The sequence below is a fragment of the Etheostoma cragini genome, chromosome 9 (assembly GCF_013103735.1).
Source record: "Etheostoma cragini isolate CJK2018 chromosome 9, CSU_Ecrag_1.0, whole genome shotgun sequence".
Lineage (NCBI taxonomy): Eukaryota > Metazoa > Chordata > Actinopteri > Perciformes > Percidae > Etheostoma > Etheostoma cragini.
In genome coordinates, this window is record NC_048415.1 from 6,978,401 (window position 1) to 7,000,817 (window position 22,417).

At 40.0% G+C, this 22,417-nt stretch overlaps 1 protein-coding gene across 1 annotated transcript in view; it reads left to right on the forward strand.

The window, feature by feature from the left end:
* Positions 1 to 22,417, forward strand: part of raver2 (ribonucleoprotein, PTB-binding 2) — a 69,309-nt gene that overhangs the window by 18,656 nt on the left and 28,236 nt on the right. The window contains exon 3 of the mRNA XM_034881113.1: positions 21,664 to 21,971. Coding sequence (XP_034737004.1) covers positions 21,664 to 21,971 — 308 coding nt within the window. The remainder of the gene's footprint in view (positions 1 to 21,663; positions 21,972 to 22,417) is intronic.

A 22,417-nucleotide genomic window follows, 5' to 3' on the forward strand; every position in this document is an offset into this window, starting at 1 on the left:
ACACACACACACACACACACACACACACACACACACACACACACACACACACACACACACACACACACACAGCAGCCCCCCCTTGCCCCTAGAGTGTCTCCCTTTCCAGGGAAATCTTACATAGTGCCTATATTTAGTCCGTGCGGTCAGCCAAGCACCTGTAACATAATGCTTTTATACAGCAGAGGGAAGCTGTAAACAGCTGAGATATCAAAGCACCGGTCTGTCCAAAGGGTAAATGGGATTTAGGAGCAAATGAGAGCCTGATGAAACACCGGCCCTCATCGGACCGACAGCCGTGGTACTTTACTGATTAGCCCGCAGTGGTAGCGTTGGTCTCTGATGTGCTGAGGTTGGTCGAGAACATCAGGTTGTTGAAGTTAAGGTTTTTCTAACAAACACAAACATCCTACCCTCTTCCTCCTCTCTCCTGTCATGCTCTTTATCTCTCTCTCTCTCAGCCGTGGAGAGCCAACATTCTGCCGAATTTCACTACAACCAAAAAACTAGTAGTAGTAGTTATTAAATTAGAGGGAAATAACCTGCACACTATTAACTCTCCATGGCACATCGTTGGCCATCCCGGCTGTACTTTGTCATTTAAAAAAAGAAAAAAATTCTCCTACTGTACAACCAAATCCCACTATTATCACATGTTTCCACTTTGGAGAACATTTTCAAATGGAAATGGAAATTTATTTCTTTACATACATACTGTATATATGTTGATATACATATATACATATATATACAGAACATACAGTGGTAGCCCTTACTTGCAGAAAACATTTGATAACCTTGGACGTTAAGCTAAACCACTCAGGGAACCTCTTCTAAACCTTTTCCTTTACCTTTCAGTCTGCTGGAGCAGACTGTTGGTTGTTTCTTGTGGACAAGCTCCTGCTGGAACAACAGCTACACTTAGTGACATTGCTCAGTAACACGTTCACCCCAATGAAATAAGTTAAAATGGGATTTTTTAAGGGGGGATGCTGCCCCATTGGGCAGGGTGGACACTGAGCTGGTGTAAGTGTGCATGCATGTGTGGTGGGAGATCCCCCACAGCTTCAGTTAGAGGTGCGGAGGATTGATTTCAGGCCTCCGTTGCTTTTCACTGTGTGTGTGCGTGCGCACAGAAGGATTGAATATTTTCTTGATCCGGTAACCCCATGGCTTGTCGCCTCTTCACTTACTCCAAACAGCACACAGACCTCTATCCAACCTCAACCTCATGTGATTTACCCTTGTGTTTATGTATGTGTGTTTGTGCTGTTGTATACATGCCTGTGTGTGTGTGTTTAATATGTGTCATAACAAATTCAAAGCTGTGTTTCTGTGTTTAAGTGGTGTGTCTGTGTGTGCGTGTGTCTGTGTGTGTTGCCATTGGGTCAGTTTTCATGGCAGCTGGATATCATCACCCCAACCAAGTGTTCACAGTCTGACTCACTCTTTCCCTCTGTGTCTTTTGTCTCTTTTACCTTTTGTGGCTCTCAAAGTCTCACAGCTTTAAAACAAAAAAAAAATAATACGATTTTATGTTTCTTTCCATCTCTGCTATTATGCAACAGTTTTTTTTAGAGAAGCACTCTGGTTTGAAGTGAATGAGCTGAAAAGTGTTACCGTTCTTTTTTTTGTATATGTACATATATATTGTATATGGAGATCCACAGTCTCAGGTGGATTGTTTTGGCTATTCTTACGTGAGTGAGGACAGTAACTCAGCAGCAATTTGAATCTTGTGAAACGGAAAAAGCAAGCAGAAGTGGCAAGAGCACAAGTTATGAGATAATGTTTTTGAAAATGTTCTTTTTCATCTGTTAATTTCTGAAAGTGTAAATATGAGAGCGTTCCTTTGCTTCATTTTTTATGACTTTCATGTCTCAAAATCTTCTTCTTGTGCCTGTCCCTCTCTGCTTCATCGATCAGCAAAACCTTTATTCTTGCACGGTTCTCTTACCATTGAAGTATTTCTGATTTGCGCTCAACAGAGATCACTTGTAAAAAAGAAATCCTCTGACAGGCTTCAAGTGGGATTTATGAAACGTTCGTTTCACACCAATCAGAGCGTTAGAATGGTCGTACGTTGATAAATGCAGCGACTGGAAACTATTGTAATGTAAATAAAACGGCCCAATATATTCTCGGTTTTGAGGCCTTGCCCCTACTATTTACTACAGTAGTCAGTGTTTTATGTTTGCTGCAAATACAAACTAAATCCCCTGATTAATGCAACATAATCACAACGTCTCCCAGTCCTTCCCCCCCCCCCGAAAGCTGCTACCAGCCACGCTAAAGCTAATATAGTTAACCTAAATAAACAAGGGGTCCGTCCGTCTCTCCGTATCAGGCCTACTTGTGGCCATTAACGACAGTAGTTATGTTTTTTTCCGAAGCCTACGCTCATGTTCAAATTGATAATTGAAAAGCTTTGCGTAGGAATCGGCGTACAACGGTCCTTCGCCTGTTTTAGGTTGTATGCACGTTTCATAAATGAGGGCCAGTGTGTCCACTACCCTGGCATCCTTTTTCAGAATTTTGAGTTTTTGTTGGTGGTACTTTTTGACTCTTATGGCTGTTGTGTTTGCTAACACTAACCACACAGCATTTTCTCATTTCCTGTTTAATAAGGTTTTTGTTGTTGGTGACTAGGCAAAGCAGAACATTTCTCCTGGGTAACACAACCTGACACTAGGGGCTTAGAAATCAGGATATAGTCTGAAATGCTTTTGTGTAGGATCAGTCATTGATAAAGAGTAGCTTAACAACACTTGAAAATGTTAAGCATTGCTCCTTTAGCTCTTACACACTAGAACTGTCAATCTTCCATTATAATAACATTCAAATTTCAATTTCCTGTTATTAATATTTACTACACTACACAGGCTTATGCATTGTCGTTGCCACTAAACATATGGTTGTTGTTACACGTTCTGTCCACTAGTGGGACTTTGAACATATACCTGGCCTTAATGGGGCCCTACGTCATGGCGCAATGGATTCCTTGCACAGCGCTTTATTTATTTTCATTTTCTACCATGAACACACAGCAACAAACCCAAATCAACAGAGAACCCTGTAATGAAACATTGTGTATTAGTGTATTGAAGCGGCTCTGTTGCATTGGCTGAAGGTGCTCGGTTAGCACAATGACATTATGTTACAAAGCACACCCGACACAATTTGTCATAAACTAAGTAGTCCTGCTTTGCCAGACCCTCCTGGAGTGCACTTGAGGAGGATCCGGCTACTTCACATAAAATTTGGGGATGGAAGGAAAACATGCTCTGGTTTTATGGCATTTCTTTAAACAAGTCACAATTGTCTTAGGTGGTGCTAAGCACTGGAGAAAAGTCACTGTGCCACTGCAAAATAGGCTCGCGAAGAACTGGTTTTGATGAAACGTGTACTATTCTAAGTTATTTTAGTAATGCAACAGAAAACTCAGATTGGACAGATAGTCTAGCTAGCTGTCTGGATTTACCATGCAAAGACCTGAGAAAAGGTTTACCATAGTCCTCATGAATTGACCAGAGTTTAAAATGCCAACACAAAGGATATCCGGTCTAAATGAGTGAAATCTGGCAGATTTTCCAGCAGCAATGGAGATATATCGGAAGTGGAATGTCAAAGATATAGACTAAGTGACATAGTGTTAGCCACAATGCTAATGGCATTGATAACTAAGCCAAACGGTGCCATCACAACTATGTTAAGTGATGTATAAGCAACCTGTTTCTTGCAGATTTTCCCATTACTGAGAATACAGATGTTTTATTTATTTTCTTTCTCCTTATTAAAGCTTTTTTGTTGTTTTTCCTGTATGGGAGCACCTATAGTACTTTGGTAAACATCTTCCTTATCCTATAAAAAAAAAGAAATGTGCTCATTGTTATTGTTGGTAAAAGACAGGCACTCAGATTTTAGTAGGCAGGTTAGAATATAGACAGACAACCTTAGTTTTATGTTTCAGGAAAAAAGGAAATGATTATTTGAAAGACCTACAAAAGCTAGGAAAATACATCTAAAACAACCAATGCTTAGGTATCAGAGGCTACCTGGCAGTGTACTAGCACTCGCCCATAAATATCAGCAGGTGGTGAGAGAGTTTTTGACATTAACATTGGTTTTGGGCTGGATTCAAACCAAGCCAAAAAAGGTAGGCCCAGTATGACTCTTGTAAAGAACAGAAGCTAACCCAGAAATTGGGCAATACTTTTACTCAGTGTAACAGAACGAGGGGAGAGCGAGAGACAAGGACGATCAGAGAGAGTTAAATCAATCTCAGCTTATACTGTTGCTGAGCACTCAGCCAAGAATTAGCCAGAAATGAGCTTTAGCCGTTTTGGTAGTCTGTTCACAAATTTTACAAGGCGTAGCTGTCTTTTTTTATTAGTCTTCTTTCATGTGCCATCTGGACACGAAACATACTGCATAACATGACAAGGGGAGGATTTTTGCATTAAGTAAAAGCGTAGTTAACATAAGCACATCATACATAAAATTATAACGATGCCGCTCGAAAATATATTTCTGACTTAGCTGTCTTTAATGTAATTTGTTCAAGATTAGCAGCTTCACTCACATTTCCCCGCAAGGTTAAATTATAAAATTGTTGAATTTTTATGAGGTGGAATTATTTGCCTACAAACCACGCTGCATGGTGATAATTTTTCATCAAATTCAGACACCGCACACTCTTGAAGAATTTACACTGCACATAAAACAGATTATTTTTTGATAGGGCTCAAAATATTAAAAAGAAGCCTTGTTTTTTTATTGTGAGGCAGCAGAACACAGCTGCTATCAGCTATCACTCAAATTAGCTTAAAAAGAAAATTGGATGTAAATTGGTTTCATACATCGTTCTGCTGTTTTTATCAGCTCCTGGGCTGTGTAATAAAAATATAATGAAATATTAGTCATAGAAAGGGAGTGAAAGTTCCTTCTGTGTGGAAAATCCTTAAAAAAAGTTCACAAAGGTTTTAGTGTCATCCAAATTAATCTTCTGAAATGACTCAACGTTTATGGGATTCATGCTTTATCACAGAGTGTGTGGCCCAACATGGAAATAGTGTTATGTTTTTTGCGAATGTATTCATTATTGAGTTCACTTAATCACGTAAACCATCAATATGTTACCTTAATTCCTCAAATATAAACCGTGGCCTTTAACACCTATACTGCAGTAGGTACCGGGCTTTTATTTGAAGCAGACCTTTATATCTAATTCTAAGTGTATTCATTTTTTAAGAGTTTAAAAATATCACCATATACAACAACAGCCAGAAGGATGACAAAGCATTTTGAGTCCAAATTTATCAAACACCACCATTGTGTCAGTTTGAACCCTGTAAATGTACCGAGTATTTATTTCAAATACAAGAGCTTCGGTATTGCAGGTAGATTGCAGAGAACGATTAACTTGAAAAATGTGCTGAAATAAAATGGGTGTTATTTAAGCACCACATATGGGTCCGGCTCTGCTGTCGAGTAGGTTTGGATTAAAAATGACAAAACTACCCCAGGGAACAGAAAATGGCCAAATGGTTTTATTGTTTGGAGAGAGGTTTTTATAATTGGTGTGAAATGCACACATATTCCCTGGGCTAAGTGTTTCACATAGTCAGACATAAAAACACAGACAAGCATGACAGGACTCATGTCAAATATTCAAATATTCTAAATGCTAAGATAGTCACTCGGGAGTGTGAATGTGTGTGTGTGTGTGTGTGTGTGTGTGTGTGTGTGTGTGTGTGTGTGGGCACTCATTTTGTTATTATAAGACAGAAAACTGGACCCCTGATTTTTTTACACCAGTTTCATTTTTACTTTTTATATGAAAACCCAGTGATTTTGATAGTTAGACATATCAGATAGAGGAGTTACTCCACATAGACTGACCTGTAACAGACACAAGTTAATTGAACATAAATGTTTTCTTCTAAGCTTTTCATTTTCATAGATTTGGCCATCAATTTTGTTTAGTTGTCTCTTTTAGAGTTCTCATATGCGAGACCTTCTCTGTAGTTTAGAAATGCTACTACATAACAATCATTATCAATATGATTCACTTTTTGTATTGGTGTAATACTATTAAGTTAGTTCAGTGTTGGAGTCCTTTTCATTAGGGTGTGCGGTGTTGCTCCTGAGTATAGGAACCCCTGCTTAAGTTAAGAGGAATAAAAAAGGATATGTTTTAGAAATTGATTTTATTGCCTTAATTCAAAAATGGGGAAAGATCCAACCTTTAAGGAAGCCAATTTTCATTGTGAATAAATAAATGTGCATCCTTAAAATACAGTGTGCATGACTATAGACACTCCTATGTTAAATACCCATAGAAGCAGGCAGATGTTTATTTTAAAGGCCAGTTATTGGATGGATCCATTATACAATGCATCCTGATAAAATTCCCTTGGCCTTTGAAATTAAAATAGGCCCACATCATCACACACCCTTCACCATACCTAGAGATAGGCATGGGGAACTTTCCATAAAATCGTCTCTCAATGCAAATCAAACCAGCTATTAGGCTAACTGAAATAAAACCATGGCAATCTCAAGGTATGGTGAATGGTATGTGATGATGTGGGGTTATCACAGAGCACCTGTGTCTGTGTGATCCTTCCTCCTGAAAAAGCCCGGTCTGGTCTGAATGGCCCGCGTGCTTCCTGGAAACTCCGAAGCCTCCACTTCATGTTTCACAAATTGAAGCTGGAGCTATTGCAACAAAGTAAATAGCAGGACTTTGTATAATGAAAAATCCCCAAAAAAGTCTTCTAAACCAATTACTACACAACCAGACAAGTCCAAGCAGTAAAGTGACCGAAATTGTGGGAGAAATGACCAGCATTGGTCATGTGTGTGGTGGAACAAAGCAGCACTTTCTACAATCAAAAATAGACTAGAAGCAGATAAAGGCTTCTGAACCAAACACTACACAATCAGACATGTTTCATCAATAATACGACCTTGGGAAATTGGGGAGAATTTAACAACATTGGCCCATATGACATTGTTTACCGTGTAGTTATTATAGTTAGCAGTAGACAGTAGAATAAAGTTGCAATTTCTACATTCAAAATTACAATAAAGGCTTTTAAACCAAATACTACATAAACAAAAAATGTTTCAGGAGGAATGTGACCCAGGATTGGGGAGAATTTCACAACACTGACAGCCAAGATTACATATTTAACTCCCATTAACATGTAGTTACATGTGACTGTGTTAACACAGCAGTGGCTTAAAAAAAACCCTGCTCTAATTGAAACTGCTTGGAAGAGATTTGGCATGCATCTGCACAGCATGACCATATAAGTTCACTGAGTCTGCCTCCATTGTCGGTGTGTGTGTGTGTGTGTGTGTCTGTGTGTGTTTATGTGTGTGTGTTTGTGCCTCTGTGTCTCCATTTGCGGCTTAGCCTCGGGCTGTTGCTTCGATGGTTTTTGCTAATGATGGTTTTTCCTTAAACACTCACCCTCACCGTGAACACACACATACCATGCCCAAGCAGAGGCAGAGTGCCAGCACCTCTTTTCTTCCTGAACTCCTGATGTGTTTTTTTTAACCATAACACTTTTCTAGCTAAGACATCTCCTCTAAAAGTATCTAATCCCCTCACTGTCCTTTTGATCTATTCCTCCTTCCCACATCTTACTGCCTCATCCCTCTGTCCCTCCCCCACTATGCCTCTTTCCTTCCTTGCGTCCTTTCCACATCATTAGCAAACTGAAGGCACTTTACCAGCCACTTGTTAGCTGGCCCATGGCCTGTGTTCAAAAAGTTAAGCATCCATCATTATCTGTCTCCATGCTCATATTACTTTGTGGTGGGAATTGGCAGCACTGGATATAAATCTCATTATCAGAGCAGATTATGGGATGGCTCCACATTTGACAAATCCACACTCCAGCTCTGTTCATGTGTGATTTTTGTGACTGTTATTGCCACTCTTCCTTCTAATCCCAAACCGGTCGTCAGACACCGCCTACCAAGAGCCTGGGTCTGTCCAAGGTTTCTGCCTAAAAGGAAGATTTTTCTCGCCATTGTCGCACTGTTGCTTGCTCTGTAGGAAACTACTAGAACTGTTGGGTCCTTGTAAGTTCTGGAGTGTGGTCTAGACCTACTCTATCCGTAAAGTATCTTGAGATAACGCTTGTTATGAATTGATACTATAAATAAAATTGGATTGAATTGAATTGAAATGTTTTAAATCACCTGTGGCCAGAGGCCTTTAAGAAATGATGGCATGTGTTTGTCATTAAATCAGCCTGTCCACTGTCCATGTTCATTTTAATACAGTAGTTTAATCAGAACAGGCCAAACAAAATTCACTTGCAGATTCATAAGGTTCAATTATTTATTTTTCTTTATCAAATTCTATCTTACATGATCCATTTCCACTGCCAATAATTTAAATGGCATTGCTTTTAGCTTGTTACTATTTATATCCACAAATGTTTAAGATCACAGACCAGCTGAAAAGAAGTTTAACTTTATAGTATTTTTTCCATTAAAAGCAAATTTCAGAGATACAAAACAATTTAAAATGCAGGTCAGAAAGACAGTTGGCTTTTGGGCAAATTTTTTTAATACTGAATATGGAAGAAGCTTGAGGCTTCTTTTGGTTTTAGGCCTGAATTGAATCCTCAGTCAGGGAGGCAGACAGGCAGCTTGGGAGGCACACGGATGCACATGTTTACATTAGTACCCACAGACAGGCAGATAAAGCTTTCTGCCAGCCTGTTAGCCTGCAGGCATCAGGCTATCCAACCAGCCACAGTGACCCAGCCGCCACCACAAGTCCTGAGGTATGTGTACTAATTCGGCAGTGCTGCGGAACCAGGGATCTCAAAATACAATGGCAGGGTTTATCCTGGGAATCCTGGCCTTTCAATGGAGACCTTTGTGTTTGTCGTTGCACTGTCCAGTAATAAAGACAACACATGCTGGCGAAAAGCTCATTGGCCTGGTGCTCTGTTTGTGTGACAGTGTGGATGAAAAGCACAAGCTAAGTAACAAGTATTGGTTCAGTTGTCCTGCGGCACACCATCCATCAGTTTCATCAGTTTTTATTGTTCCATTAGAACACTAATTTAGCTTTTTCTTGTTTTATGTTTTTACTGCCTTCTTCTGTCTGTTGTTTACACAAAAAAGTTATTCTCCTGCTTTAATCTCTTCCTTCCCTCCCTACAAAGATAAATGTATGTCTTTGGGTTACTGTTGGTTTGTGTTTTTCTCTGGTAATGACGTTGCTGAATGGAGAGTTGATTACCTTTGCTGTTAGATCTTTGTGATGTCTGGAAGGCTGCATTTGGTTAAGAAAGCAGAACGTAGAAGTTGATAGTCAGAGAAACGGCTATGGTTCACTGGGGTTTCTGTAAATATCTGGAAAAACATTAAGCTCATTATATGAGGCATAACTAGGGTTGGGTATTGAATGTGGGGTCTTAATTGGAATACATTATAAATATATAAGGACAATTCTGCTCATGAATTCCTTAAAATTCACATTTTCATTGCAAATTTGCTGCTCTCTGCTTTGTATTGGTGGTTAGGAATGTCTCAAAGCATTTTATATATAGTTAACAAATTTTGCTTCGCAAAAGTAAGAGGTGACAGCTAAATGTAATCTTACAGAAAATATTTGCAAGTGCGTCTGACATTATTTAAGACATTTGCAACAGCATGGTTTAGGAATCGGTCGTCCTTTTTCAGTGAATACAATTTGTAAAAGAGGGATGTTTCCTGGATCTATCTGAATCTCCTGATGTAGGCCACACCCATTTCCGCCCTAGACTTTTATGTTTAAAAAAATCGCAATTTATCAAAAGACTGCTTTGCTGAACCCCTCCTAGCCCGTTCAACCGATCTGCATGAAACTTGGTAAGTAGCATCTCAAGACCGACCTGACGAAAGTTCTTAACAGAATTTCTGTCGGATATAAATCGCGCAAATTACGGACCAAACACTTTGTGTAGTAAGTATGAAAACGCCAACTTTGCCATATCACGACAAAAATAAATGCTACTGCATTCAGAACAACATTCACAAAAATTAAGCAATGAAAACCAACGTAGTCTTGTGTGAACATCATGATTTTGCTTTGTAACGATAAGGCTAAAGAAGATTTTATGTGAACAAATTCTTAAGACGCATTATCAGTTATTATTCATTTTAGGACATAATTGTACTGTAGCTGAGGATTTGACCCTTCAGTCAGTGGATTAAGACATTTTCCATTGGATGTTTTTGTGTTTGGGGTTGTTCTCACAGGACTGCATAATACCCGCTAACAGAACCTTTATAAGACTCAACAATACTATTTTTTTCCCTTTTTTTTCTACATCTCCCTGTCTTAAGTGACAGCAGCCGAGTCTGTCTAATTGCTTCCCTGGACAGAAGCTTGTCACTACTCTCCCTCTCTCTCGCCTTCCCTCCCTGCACTGCCTCTTTTCCACCCCTCTTTTCTTTTTCTCCCTCTCTTTCATCATCTGTCCATCTGTCTCTTTCTGAATCCCGAAATGTAAATCAGCCACGCAAAAGGGATGTGGCTGTTATCTTTGAACACACACACACACAAATGAACACATGCCCTGTTACCTCTTGCAGTCAGGCTGACTATGTGAATATGTTGTATCAGGTTTTTGCGTGTGCTCTTCCTTTTATGTTTGTTCAATATTTTAAATCCTTCAGTTTCATCAGGCCAAGTGCACTGTGGGTAGCTAATGAAGCGATAAGTACCCCCATGCAAACACTTCAGCTTGTTAAGGAAACCTGCTGTAGAGAAGAAGACAGTAATGATGATGGGGATTGTGATAGTTCTCTTTCCTTTGCTGGTTCTCACCAGCATTATTGTTGCCTCCTTACAAGACAACCTAGGCCTATCACATTTTTATCCGGGACACGTGTGAAATGATGGCTACACCAGAAGCTGCCTCATTGTTCCTGCATTTCACATCCACAAGTCCATGCATAAATATTAGGAGCGTCACAATTCAGAATTTTCAGTTTTTTCTCCGCCATCTCCGACTCCCGCCGTCGCCATGGTGTTTTGAAAAGAGCAGCTGCAGCCTACTGGTAAGCTATCGTTTCTCTGTGTATTTAGCTGCGTTCTAAGAGCCAATAAGCTATTCCGTGCGTGGTTTTTCCACCTGATGTGAGCAAGTGGGTGGGGCTTGAGAGAGGGGAACAAAATACTGGGGGAAATCACTGAAACTGATTTTAATTAATTTAATTTGAATAAAAACCTTTTTACGATGAATAAATGGATCATTGGAGTGCTCTCATGGTACTCTGCAAGAGAAGGTGTCACTTAGTAATGGCAGGTGACTGAATAGGGATGCACAATAAGGAACGAGTTTGGAGACCCAGCACCACTGTGAGCTCTGATGGCTAAGACCTGCATGATTGCATGAACACTACCTTGACCGGGTATAGGAGGAGGGTTCACAGGTCTGCAAAAGAAAACATCCACCCGCTGTCCAGTGATGGCCTGTGCATGTGCTTAACCGCCTATACTGTATTTATTCAGCTGGCATGGGGTCAAGCACAATTATGGGTCATAGTTTAAAAAATTGATTTATTGGAGTCCATTTTTGCCGCCATTTGTGGCATCTTTTTATCTTCATACACAAACAGCAGCTCTGACCAAGACCTAGAAAAGTGCAGTTCTGGTGAACACTTTGTAAAATGTAAGAAAAAACAGGAGTAACTGGTGTAAAAATCATGTAAATAACTTGGAACCACCTGTGGCAAATAAACACGTTTTTATTTGCCACGGCCATATTTACATATTTCAGAGATGCTTGACTTGATCTAAGCAGGCATCTCTGAAATATGGAAAAAATATGCAGATGTCTCATTAAGTCATAATCACTTACTGTTTATTACTTAACTTACTTTGTTGGTTTTATCTGTTTACACCAATGCACATGAAAACACACACACACACAGACACACATGGTCTCACTCTTGGTTGAAAGCTTCTGTATAAATCAAGGCTGTACATCAATATTCACACATGCAGACATACACACATAATGTTAGTGTCTATCTGGTACTTCTGGTCACAATGTTATCAGGGCTCTCAACATTGCTTTCTGTTTAAGGAGTAACTGTATATCTGGCTGAACATCCGACAATGACGGATGTGAGGCAAATTTCCTGGAAATGTACTGTTGATGATCTAGACTAATCAAATAGTAATCAGAATTCCATATTTTGTAGGGTAATTTTAAAAGAAAAGCTTGAAAGATGACAGAAAAATTGATTATCAAAATATTTTCTCATTCATTTTTTTCCAATTATATTTTCTAACTAATTGATTGACTAATTGTTGTAGGTCTAGATCGCATACAATTTTACACTTGTTTTGCATAGTGACATGTCTGTTTTCGAATACTCTTTTTTGTGATTTAAAGTATTTGGCTAGATCATAATTCAGATGCAGTAAATGTCTTTTTCACTCAAGACTGAGGAAGAAGAGGGAAAAGCAGGGAAGAAAGGAGAGGGTTGAAAACCATCTGCAGAATGGGTTGTGGTAGGATAATAAGGAACTTATTAATGAATGGAGGTTGAAGGTTAGGCTTGACTTAAAATGGCAGATTGTATGACTAATGGTAAAAAGGGAGACAGCCAGAGGGAGGGCAGAACATAGAGAAAAATTAGAGAGATGGAGTTATCTACTGGAAGGATCAATAGGTGATGAATTGATACGATGGCCAGCAGGGGAGGGATCACATGCACAATTAAAGTGAAAAAGCATTACTACAGTTATTTACTGTTGGATTGTATTTGGTGACTAACTTTTTCTTCAAAATGCAAACTGCTAGAGCAGCTATACTTGCTTTTATCATATGTTTAAATTCAGATTCATGGCACGTTTATTTAGTGTTTCTGGCTCCACTAGAAATGCAAATATCTATATGTACTGTATACTAATAAACTGTATACAAGCACATAAAATTACTTTGTGGATATGGTAAGTGATGCATCCGTTTTAGAGTAAAAAAAGAGTGGCGTGAACCATGCAGCTGTGGATGGGTGAGTGGGCGGCTGGTTGAAGAGACGCTGAGTGGTAGCTCTACTCAGCAGCTGCCTCTCATGCATGTCATCCCTTCATTTTTCCATCTCTCTGTCGATCTATACATCAAACACCCTTACACCATTACATTGTTACATTTGGAAACAATGGTATTCATTCTGCATTCTAATTTCAATCTCAATTTGCATCTCAAGTCTCACATGTGTATAATATATACTGTAAGTGAAATCAAAAAAACGCTTATGTCTATGCCCCCGTTGATGCAGCCTCTAAGCGAAGCAAGTGTAGTTTAATGCACTTAAACACTCTCACATCTCCAATTCCAGTTATTTAGCCACCAGATTTAAAAAAAATAAAGCAGCGTTCATTAAGTTTTTGCTGGAGCAGAAAAATAGTGTCTGTGAGCACCAGAAATGAGACAGCATGCTTACCCTAAATCCTAATCCATCCACAGCCAAACCGCTGTTGACACCCACCATGTGTGCAAACTGAGCGGAAAAACTGGGCGAAAATTAACTAAAACTTCTTTGTTTTATGGCGGGTTGCAACCATAAAATGACCTAAAACTTAATCACAATTAATTATTTATTCAGCAAATAATGTTTCCATGAGCATTTATTGCATATGCCGTATATAAATCAAGATAAAATCCAACAAGACCCATCGTATTTCCTTTGAGTAAATATTCATGAAATTTCATGAAATTTTACTGTTTCTATAAGGCATTTTTTCATTTGATATCACATAATTTGGATAAAAACATGTGGAGGGAAACGTAGCTATAGACTGGACTAGTAAAATAAATACTTTGCTGATATAATCGTTATGGGAAGAACAGAAGGACTCAAACGCATGGCTCACCGAAAATAAAAGATGTATTATTTAAAGAGGGAGAAGAGAAGAAGGGAGGCAGACACCAGGGACCGGGAGGCAGAGGACGGGAGGCTGGGGAAGTTCTGGGGGGTGAGGACACTGGAGGAGGAGACACGGGAGAGGAAGCGTGGGAGAGCCAGGAGCGTGGAGCCGAGGAGGAGACACAGGAACTAGGAGCGGAGACGGAGAAAGACTGAATCAGGACGCCGTGGGAGGGGGACGCCAGAGGAGAAGCCAGCTGACCAGAGAATAGAACGGGAGTGGAGGTGATGACTGCAGGAAAGAAAACATGAAACACAGAGATACAAAATGCGAGGACTAAGAGACTTGTAGCAAGTTTCACCAGCGTGCCTGGAGCAAAGATTAAGCGAAGATGGTTTGAAGAGCCCGGGTAGAAGTACTGTTGTTGATTTGAGATGTCAGGCAGGTGTGAGCGGCGGGTGCAGGTGATCGTGGATGAAACTCAGGTCTGGCTTCAGCAGAAGGGGGACTGAGGAAAAAAGAAAACAGCAAGGACGAACTAGGCAGGCCAACAGAAAACTCAGATAGAAAAATAGGGAATAAAACAAACACCCACGGCCAGCCGGACCACAACCATGGCAATAATTCACTAGTGCTACATGCAATGCTTTTAAAATGCACAATTAGACATATATTGAAATACATACGTCTTTCATATTAATTCAGACCTATTGAACCCACAAATATTTAAGCCATAATGTCCATGTGGATGTGGGGGGGACTGATGGATGGAAACAGTGAGAGAGAGAGAGAGAACAGGGAAGCAGAATGGAGAAGAGGTGTTGATGGAGAGGAGAGGAGTGTGGGAGGGCCAACGTGGTGGAAGACAAAAGGCTTTGAGGATGAGAGGAATGCTTGAGAGAGCGAGAGAGGAGGATGCAGCTTGTGTGAAGTGTTTACTCATGTAGATGCTGTAATAGAGGCAAATTTAAAGCCACAGAGATGCAAAAGAGGATGAGGGTTTATTGGTGCTACAGAACTAAGAGGCACAATCCAGTCCCTCCAGGATTTAGTGGCCTTTTTTTGAGATTTTTGCGGCCCAAAATGCATGATGTTGCGGCTTTCGTAAAAAAGCTTTCGTAAAAAATTGCGATGAAATTTGCAATGTTTTTTGTATGTTTGTTGCAAGGAATTGCGGGAGACAGAAAGTTGAAAAAACTGTTTGGATTTTTTTGTATAGTTCTTTAAAAATAAAAAGGAAACCTATTTTGAGGAGAATAAAATTACTCTGGACTGAGTTTTCCTAGTAACATTACCAAAAAGACTCAGGATGCTGCAAATGAAAATGGCTGGTGGCTTTAAGACAAAAAATAATTATTTATTGAATGAAGCAAATTTAAGCATGTTTGTCAGTAGCTTGTTGATCTTTACATTGTTAGATCATTTCCTATCCTGGCTGGGGACACATTCATACGGTTTAGTGAAGTATTTATTGGACTTTAACTTATCATTGCACTTACAATAACGAGCGTAGCAATCCTCAATTTAGGTCATCCTGTATGTCTCATCTCCGGGTTTTCTACATCCACCGTGTCTGTGTTTATGTGTGTGTCGAGTCAGTTGTGGGGGGGAGATGAGCCGCAGTCCCGCCCGCTGCATAGAGCCGACAGGATTGAAACAGCAACGGATTTTAATGACTTAAGACTGAAAACAACGTTACAGCAAACACTGATTTTTAAAATGTATACAGGTTGGCAGGACAGTCTGAACTATTTTGCACCATCTTTTGCTGTATGTTTTGTTGGTATGTGTGACGTGTTCGAGTCACACACGTTTTGTCTAAATAGCAGAAAACAAGATAATGAATTTGGCGACGTACGTGTGTTACATCATCCCGTTCTCACTACCGTTTGGTCCGTGGCTCTCAGAGTCACATAATGATACAAAGTTTGATGCGTGGGACTGCTGGGATTGGTTCAAGTCACGGGAAACTCAGGTCATTGGTCAAATTTGCAGAACAGTTGCAGTGATTGGTCAAAATTGTGAGTCGTGGTGCTAGTGTGTACGGTGATTGGTTGAATTTGCGTGAATTGCAACTTCACACAATCCTCGAGGAACTGACTTAGGGCCGAAACGATTCCTTAAATAACTTGAACAATTTAATTACAAAAAATCCTCAAAGCAACATTCTTTGCCTCAAAGCTTCGTTAAATCAATGTAACTTATTGTGTACGGCTCCCTGTGTTTCCACACGGAGGATTGTTAATTGTGCCCAACAGCCTGAAAACTAAAAGCAAATTTCCAATAAAGAAAGACAGCAAAATAAGTGAGGGGTCAAAGAGAAGAGACAGGCAATAGAAAACGAAATACATTTTGGGATCATTTTAAGCTACAGAAATGCTGCTAGATCATCTCAGTAGAAAACTGAGAGTAAATCATTATCCTTGGAAATGGGAGGACGAGTAACGGGCACAGCACCGTGAGATCTGTGATATGACAGGTTGGCCGGCATTATCATCCAGGCAGAGTGCCTCTTCAATCTCTGTACTTAGAGGGACACAGCCGTGGACAGCTGCGAAAGGGAGAATTAGCAACAAAAGGCCTCCCCAACAACCGCGGGTGCAACTGGTTAACAGATTTGGTCCAGTAATGTAGGACCCCAGATCTCCGTCTGATGATCTGGATTACATCTCACTGTCACACAGCAGGGTAAGGACTGAGAGCAATTCAAAATGTAAAGAGCTACATTGAAAGCTAACAACTGGGCCTCAAACTCTGATTGTGGGTGACTCTGCTGTAAGATATGTAATAAGCATGTTCAGTAAAAACACCCAAATACTCTGCTTTCCCAAAAACATGGTGTCTGACTTTGCCCAAAGAATCCCGGATATCGTGGCAGCGCACCTAACTGTGAAGAACATTGTACTGCATATACGTAGGTTCACATGATGTTGTAAAGCATCAGTCTAAATTTGAATTCTGAAACGGGACTTTATGGATCTTCAGAACACAGTCAGCTCTCCAAATGCGGAGGTGTTTATCAGTGGCCCTCTACTGCCAGTCAGAAGAGGAGCTGAGCGATTCATCAGTCTGATGGCACCGAACACATGGCTTTCAACTGCATGTCCTGTCCCTTCTCTGCAGTTCATAAATCATTTTACCTTTTTCTGGGACTGCAGACATCTTTTTAAAGCAGATGGGCTTTTCCATAACACACCAGGAGTAAAACTGTAACCTCTAATTTACTTTCTCTTACGGCACTGTAACATTTTTTGTTTTTATATCTAAATATAGGTGGGAGAACATGCTATTCAGTTGTATTACACTTATCATTAAACAGTTATATACTTCTTTTTCTAGTTATTAGCCAATAATAATTCGAGGAGTTAACAATAATGAGTTTGAAGCCATTAAGAAAGCTATAACACGTGGATAGAATTTAGATTCTGGAGATTTTTCACTTGTTAGCCCACTGAGTTGTTTATTTCTGTGAGACTCCTCTCCCCCGGAGACTTTCATCTAGGCCTTTGGGTCAGGATGAAACAGCAAGACCACCTTCCACACAGCACGAGGAGGATCAGCCCTTCGAGTTTCAGGGGCCCGCCGTGACGTTAGTAACTCCCCTGATTTTAATTAGCTCCTTCAACAGGGAACATGGCAACAGAATTGCAGCCTTCAAAGTAATTTTAACAGCTTTACTTTTCCTGTGCCCCTACACAGTCCTCATATGAACATGTGGAATAATCAACATGTTGGAGACCCATAATTAAGACGTATGCGCTTTTGTGAATATATGTATATTTCATGTTTTTTCTCTTGAATGATGTGCAAAGTTCACTTGGCAGCCCACTCAATAATTGCCAGGCTGTAAATTATACGGTTATTTTGTAAGCTATTAAAGCATTTTAGAGTTCTCCCTTTCACTGCTGGAGAAAATATTGAGCAGGATTTGACAGCCCCCGCTTGTCGGGCTGCACTGTGTCATTAGACTCAATAGAACGAGAGAGAGAGCTTTAGCATAAGGCCCAAACCATATTCTCTCCATCTCCTCGTAATGCCTAATGTTACATAGTGTACTTAGTGGGTTAAAACCAGATTAGGCACTCAGCTTAGTGTTAGAGCTCCATTACAAAGTGTGTGTGTGTTTGTGTGTGCATGCACGCGAGTATGAGGTAATTGATTTCGGTGAAGGCGGTATGTGAAGACAGACAGAGGCACATAAAAATTAATATAAAGAAACTGATGGAAACTGAAGGAGAGAGACCAACAGACAGACATGCATAAAGCTGATAGATTTGAAGAAATGCAGGAAGTAGTAAGGTGGGAAGAAAAGCCACAAAAAGACAAAAACAGAAAGATCAATAGAGATACAGATGCAGAAGAGGGAGGAAAACAAGTTAAAGCAGGGTGATAAAGATTCAGAGAGGTGGGGATAGATTTTCTGTGTTAGCCCAATCCTGACCTCACATTAGATCTGCCTACATTTAAGTTCTCTGAGAAAAATCTAATTGTTGCTCATTTCAACATCATTGTTTGTAAAATTTTCCATCAAAGACTCCAGTGCCTACCTGATCTGCACATGCACTGAGTCATGGATGCCTGCACTTATTTGCAGTTTGTACGGTAACTTTTGGTATCAACTACCGTGAATCCGTTGCGACTCGCACTGTTGTTCAAATTTGACCAATGACCGGAGTTTTTCCACTCCATCAACCAATCACAGCAGTCCTACTTGCCAGACTTTGAGTCAGTAAGGGACTCTGAGAGCCACTGACCAAGCGGGAGTGAGAACGGGTTGACGTAACACACATACGTTCTAGTAAGGCTGGTATCATGTGGACGTGCCGACATGGGGCAGACAGAAATCACGCACTATAGCTTTAAGGAATTTGTAAATCATTAGTTGCAGCCCTACCTGCATTTATAAAAATCTTAAAATCTGTCAAAAATAGTTATAAATAGTTATAGTAAATTGTTTTAAAGTTGTTTTATTATTAAAAAAATATGAACTTTTTGTGCCTGTTTGGGTTGATGTCAAACTTGCTTGTTTGACACCTGTGTATGACAAGTTAAGGTCTGCCCAGAACCTAAGAAACTGGTTTGTGCCAACAGTCTTAGTCTTAAAGGAATGTAATACAAAAATCTATCTTGAAATACCTCTTTTGGGCTTGAAAGGTGTCTCTAAAGGTTTTACTTCTATGAAGAATAGCTGCTCTAATTGGTATGGTTAGACTGAATTTTAGAGCTATATAAAGTACTTATGTGTTGCACCTTTGCCTCCTATTAGCTCTAAAGCTTGGTTTGAAATGTAGCCATTGTGAAGGAAGGACCATTTGGAACATATCGAACATGCACAATAATGATGAAAATGTGGACGCTGACTCAGGAGCATTTTGAAAGGTTTCTATTTTCTGGATACGTTTTAAAATGTTTTTGTTATACCTTTTTAGGTTTTGAAGTAGCTTAACCTGCTTTCTTGAAATAAAAGCCACATTGGACCAGCTTAGACTGAGTAATCATAATTTGTGATAAAGCACCATTTTTTAGCACCAACAACCACTCATCATTCAAATGTTTTCTGGCTGTGTTGTTCCCTCTGATGAGTGGCAGAAACACCAGCTGCCAATGTTTTAATTTGAATAATTTAACAGTTACTGAGGGATTTGTGGGCCTGGAACCTAAACTCCAGCATTCAACTTCCCATTTCCTGTGGAGCCTGACAATTTATTGTGCACTCATGATTAGACATGAAACTTGGCATGACGTAATGTTTTTTTTGTCGCTGAATTATTGTGGATGTGTATGTGTGATGTAGTCCTAGAGTATAAACCACAAAGAGTATCAATACCTCACACTTTATAAAATTGTCTTTTCCGTCTTGCTGTTTCTGCTGGTCGTTTTACACATGACCACACATTTCTCATATTTTTTGCAAAAGAGGCAATTCATTATTTTATAACTAATACAATAATTGATGTGTAAATTGGTTCCAGAAGCTCGACGGGGGCTAGGCTGCCATTTTGGAGGTCAATCCATAGACACAGAAGGATAACCAAAGAAACCGAAGGACCCACCCAAACCATCACACATTTTAGCTTAATCACTAAGGACAGTGGACTCAGAACTTGTTTCTCAGTATCACATTTGTACTTATGTGCTTGTTTGTTTAAGCCTTACTCGTGCCCTTTGTGGCTTTAGTACATTAGCATGGTTAGATGTTTTAACAATAAAAATGAATTCTGTTGGTCTTCTGGTGCTTAAGAGTGCCAAAAAGTGTTGTAATTTTTTACTGCGCTTTCTCAGCAACACCTTCTGATTTTTAACAATGAAAAAATAATGCAATTTCCTTGTCATACTGTCTGCCCCTGGGGGCAGCAGAAGCACTGGGCTTTGCTCAGTAGTTCCATTATAAGTTGTTTCAGAAGATGATGGAAAGACTACCTTACCTTTTTATCCATATTATTATGTAATATAAGCAATGATTCTCTGGTCAGAAGTCTCTTCTTAGATGGTTGGGTCCAGTGTAACCGCCTTGTCATTGTGAATGTCATGTATTAGGGCCACTGGTGAATTGCTGCATCTTGTATAGATGAGTGTTATCTAGTGACTGGGCAAAGATCCAAGTTTTCCCTCATGGTTGAGTTTTGTGGTGGCTTAGTTTTAGCTATCTAGTAAAGTTTTTTGGTTTTTGACTGTATATATTGTTTTAAATCATTTGAGCCTCTTGTTTTTATATATCATAGAAAATGTCAGCACTTTCAGCATTAAAATCTTTCGAAATTGGAGCTATTTGGTGGGCTGATGCATTACATTTAGTGTGTCTATCCTCTTCTTTTCCCACCTTTTCTCTTTATATTTTTCTCTTTATTGTCAGCACACACACACACACATACACACACACACACACACACACACACACACACACACACACACGCACACACACACTTTAGCTACACATTGCTGGTCAAGTTATTATCACCTCATTCCACAGCCCATTAATCTGTCTGTGGCGGTTTTCATGTGAGACTGTTTAAGGCTTTAAAGGCTTCTAATGCTCTTTACTTTCACACCGTTTCTCCATTTTAGCCTAAGTGTACAGTTTTTGATGTGTGTGGTTTTTATTAATGGGCCGTTTAACACATGTTATATTTTTATTTTTAATCATTAAGCTTGTATAAATGAAGGAATGGAAGTCTATTGGGAATTCGAACTAAGGCTTCACATAACTTAACATAAAATATCAAAGCCTTCGACAGATTTACAGGACAAACATGGACAAACACTTGTCTTAGGTATCAACATTAAATTGCCAGTATTATTTAACTGTAGTATTCATCAATATTATTGTTTCTCTGACATATATCAGGTGTGTATGTGTGTGTCACAGTGGATTCCCCCTACATAGTGGCTCCCTATCGGCTTTCAAGCTAATGTGTTGTCTTTCTCTCTGTGTATCTGTCTGTCTGTCTGTCTTTATGACTGTCTCGGATTTTGGTTGTTTGTGCCCTCACCTTTATCTTATTTATCTGTCACTTTGCCACATTCGACCTATACTTTTTTCTTTTCTTTTTTTTCTTTTACTGTGTCTCCATCCTGCATCCTCCACAAACTGCTTTCTGCTTGTTTTTGAATGTCTGCTTTAAATGTATCTCCGTGTTTGTCTCTTGCCTGCTCGTCTTTCTCCCGTCCATTTATGTCTGTGCATGTCTTTCTTTGTCTGTGTCCTCGTCTTTGTCTGTCTTTTCCTCTCGTCGCTGTCTCCATAATGTGCCCTCCTCCAGCCTTTGTGACTTTGCTGAACGGGGACCAGGCTCAGGATGCCATCCGCTCCCTCCACCACAGCACTGTCCGGGGACGCTTGATCAACGTCACGCTGCAGCCCACCGACTCCCTTCTCTGCCTCACCAACCTGCCCCACACTTTCACCGCCCAGCAGTTAGAGGAGCTGGTACGTGCCTATGGGAACATCGAGCGCTCCTTCCTGGTGTACAGCGAGCTGACGGGCCACTCCAAAGGATATGGGTTTGTTGAATACATGAAGAAGGATTCTGCTTCACGGGCCCGTTCTGAGCTGCTGGGCCGACCACTGGTATGTTAGAGTGATTGTTACAATGATCCTGTCATTTGGATTTGATTATTTGACATTGTTGCTTGGAACTGAAGGATCAAAGGACTCCTGTTTCTTTGAACCCTTTTTGGATGAGAACAAAAGATGCATTATACATATTTAACAAGTATTTTGAACTTTGGTTTGAGTAAAGTGGCATACTTTTTGTAGTCAATCGACTCACCCAGTTGTTTAGACATCCCAGTATTAATCCACGTTCCCTCCCTGTTTTGGTGTTCCTTTGGTGTATTTACTAACCAGCTATCGGGTTGCCGGTGAAAGCCCGCATCTAGTGTTCTCTGTCCTGCTGTTGTCTCCGTCATGCTGCTGGCCCTACGTATCCGTACATCCATGCCCGGAACGTTACCGGGGTTAGCTTCTGTTTCGGTGAAAGGGGGCTTAGTGTTTTTTGGTTTGTAGAAACTGAC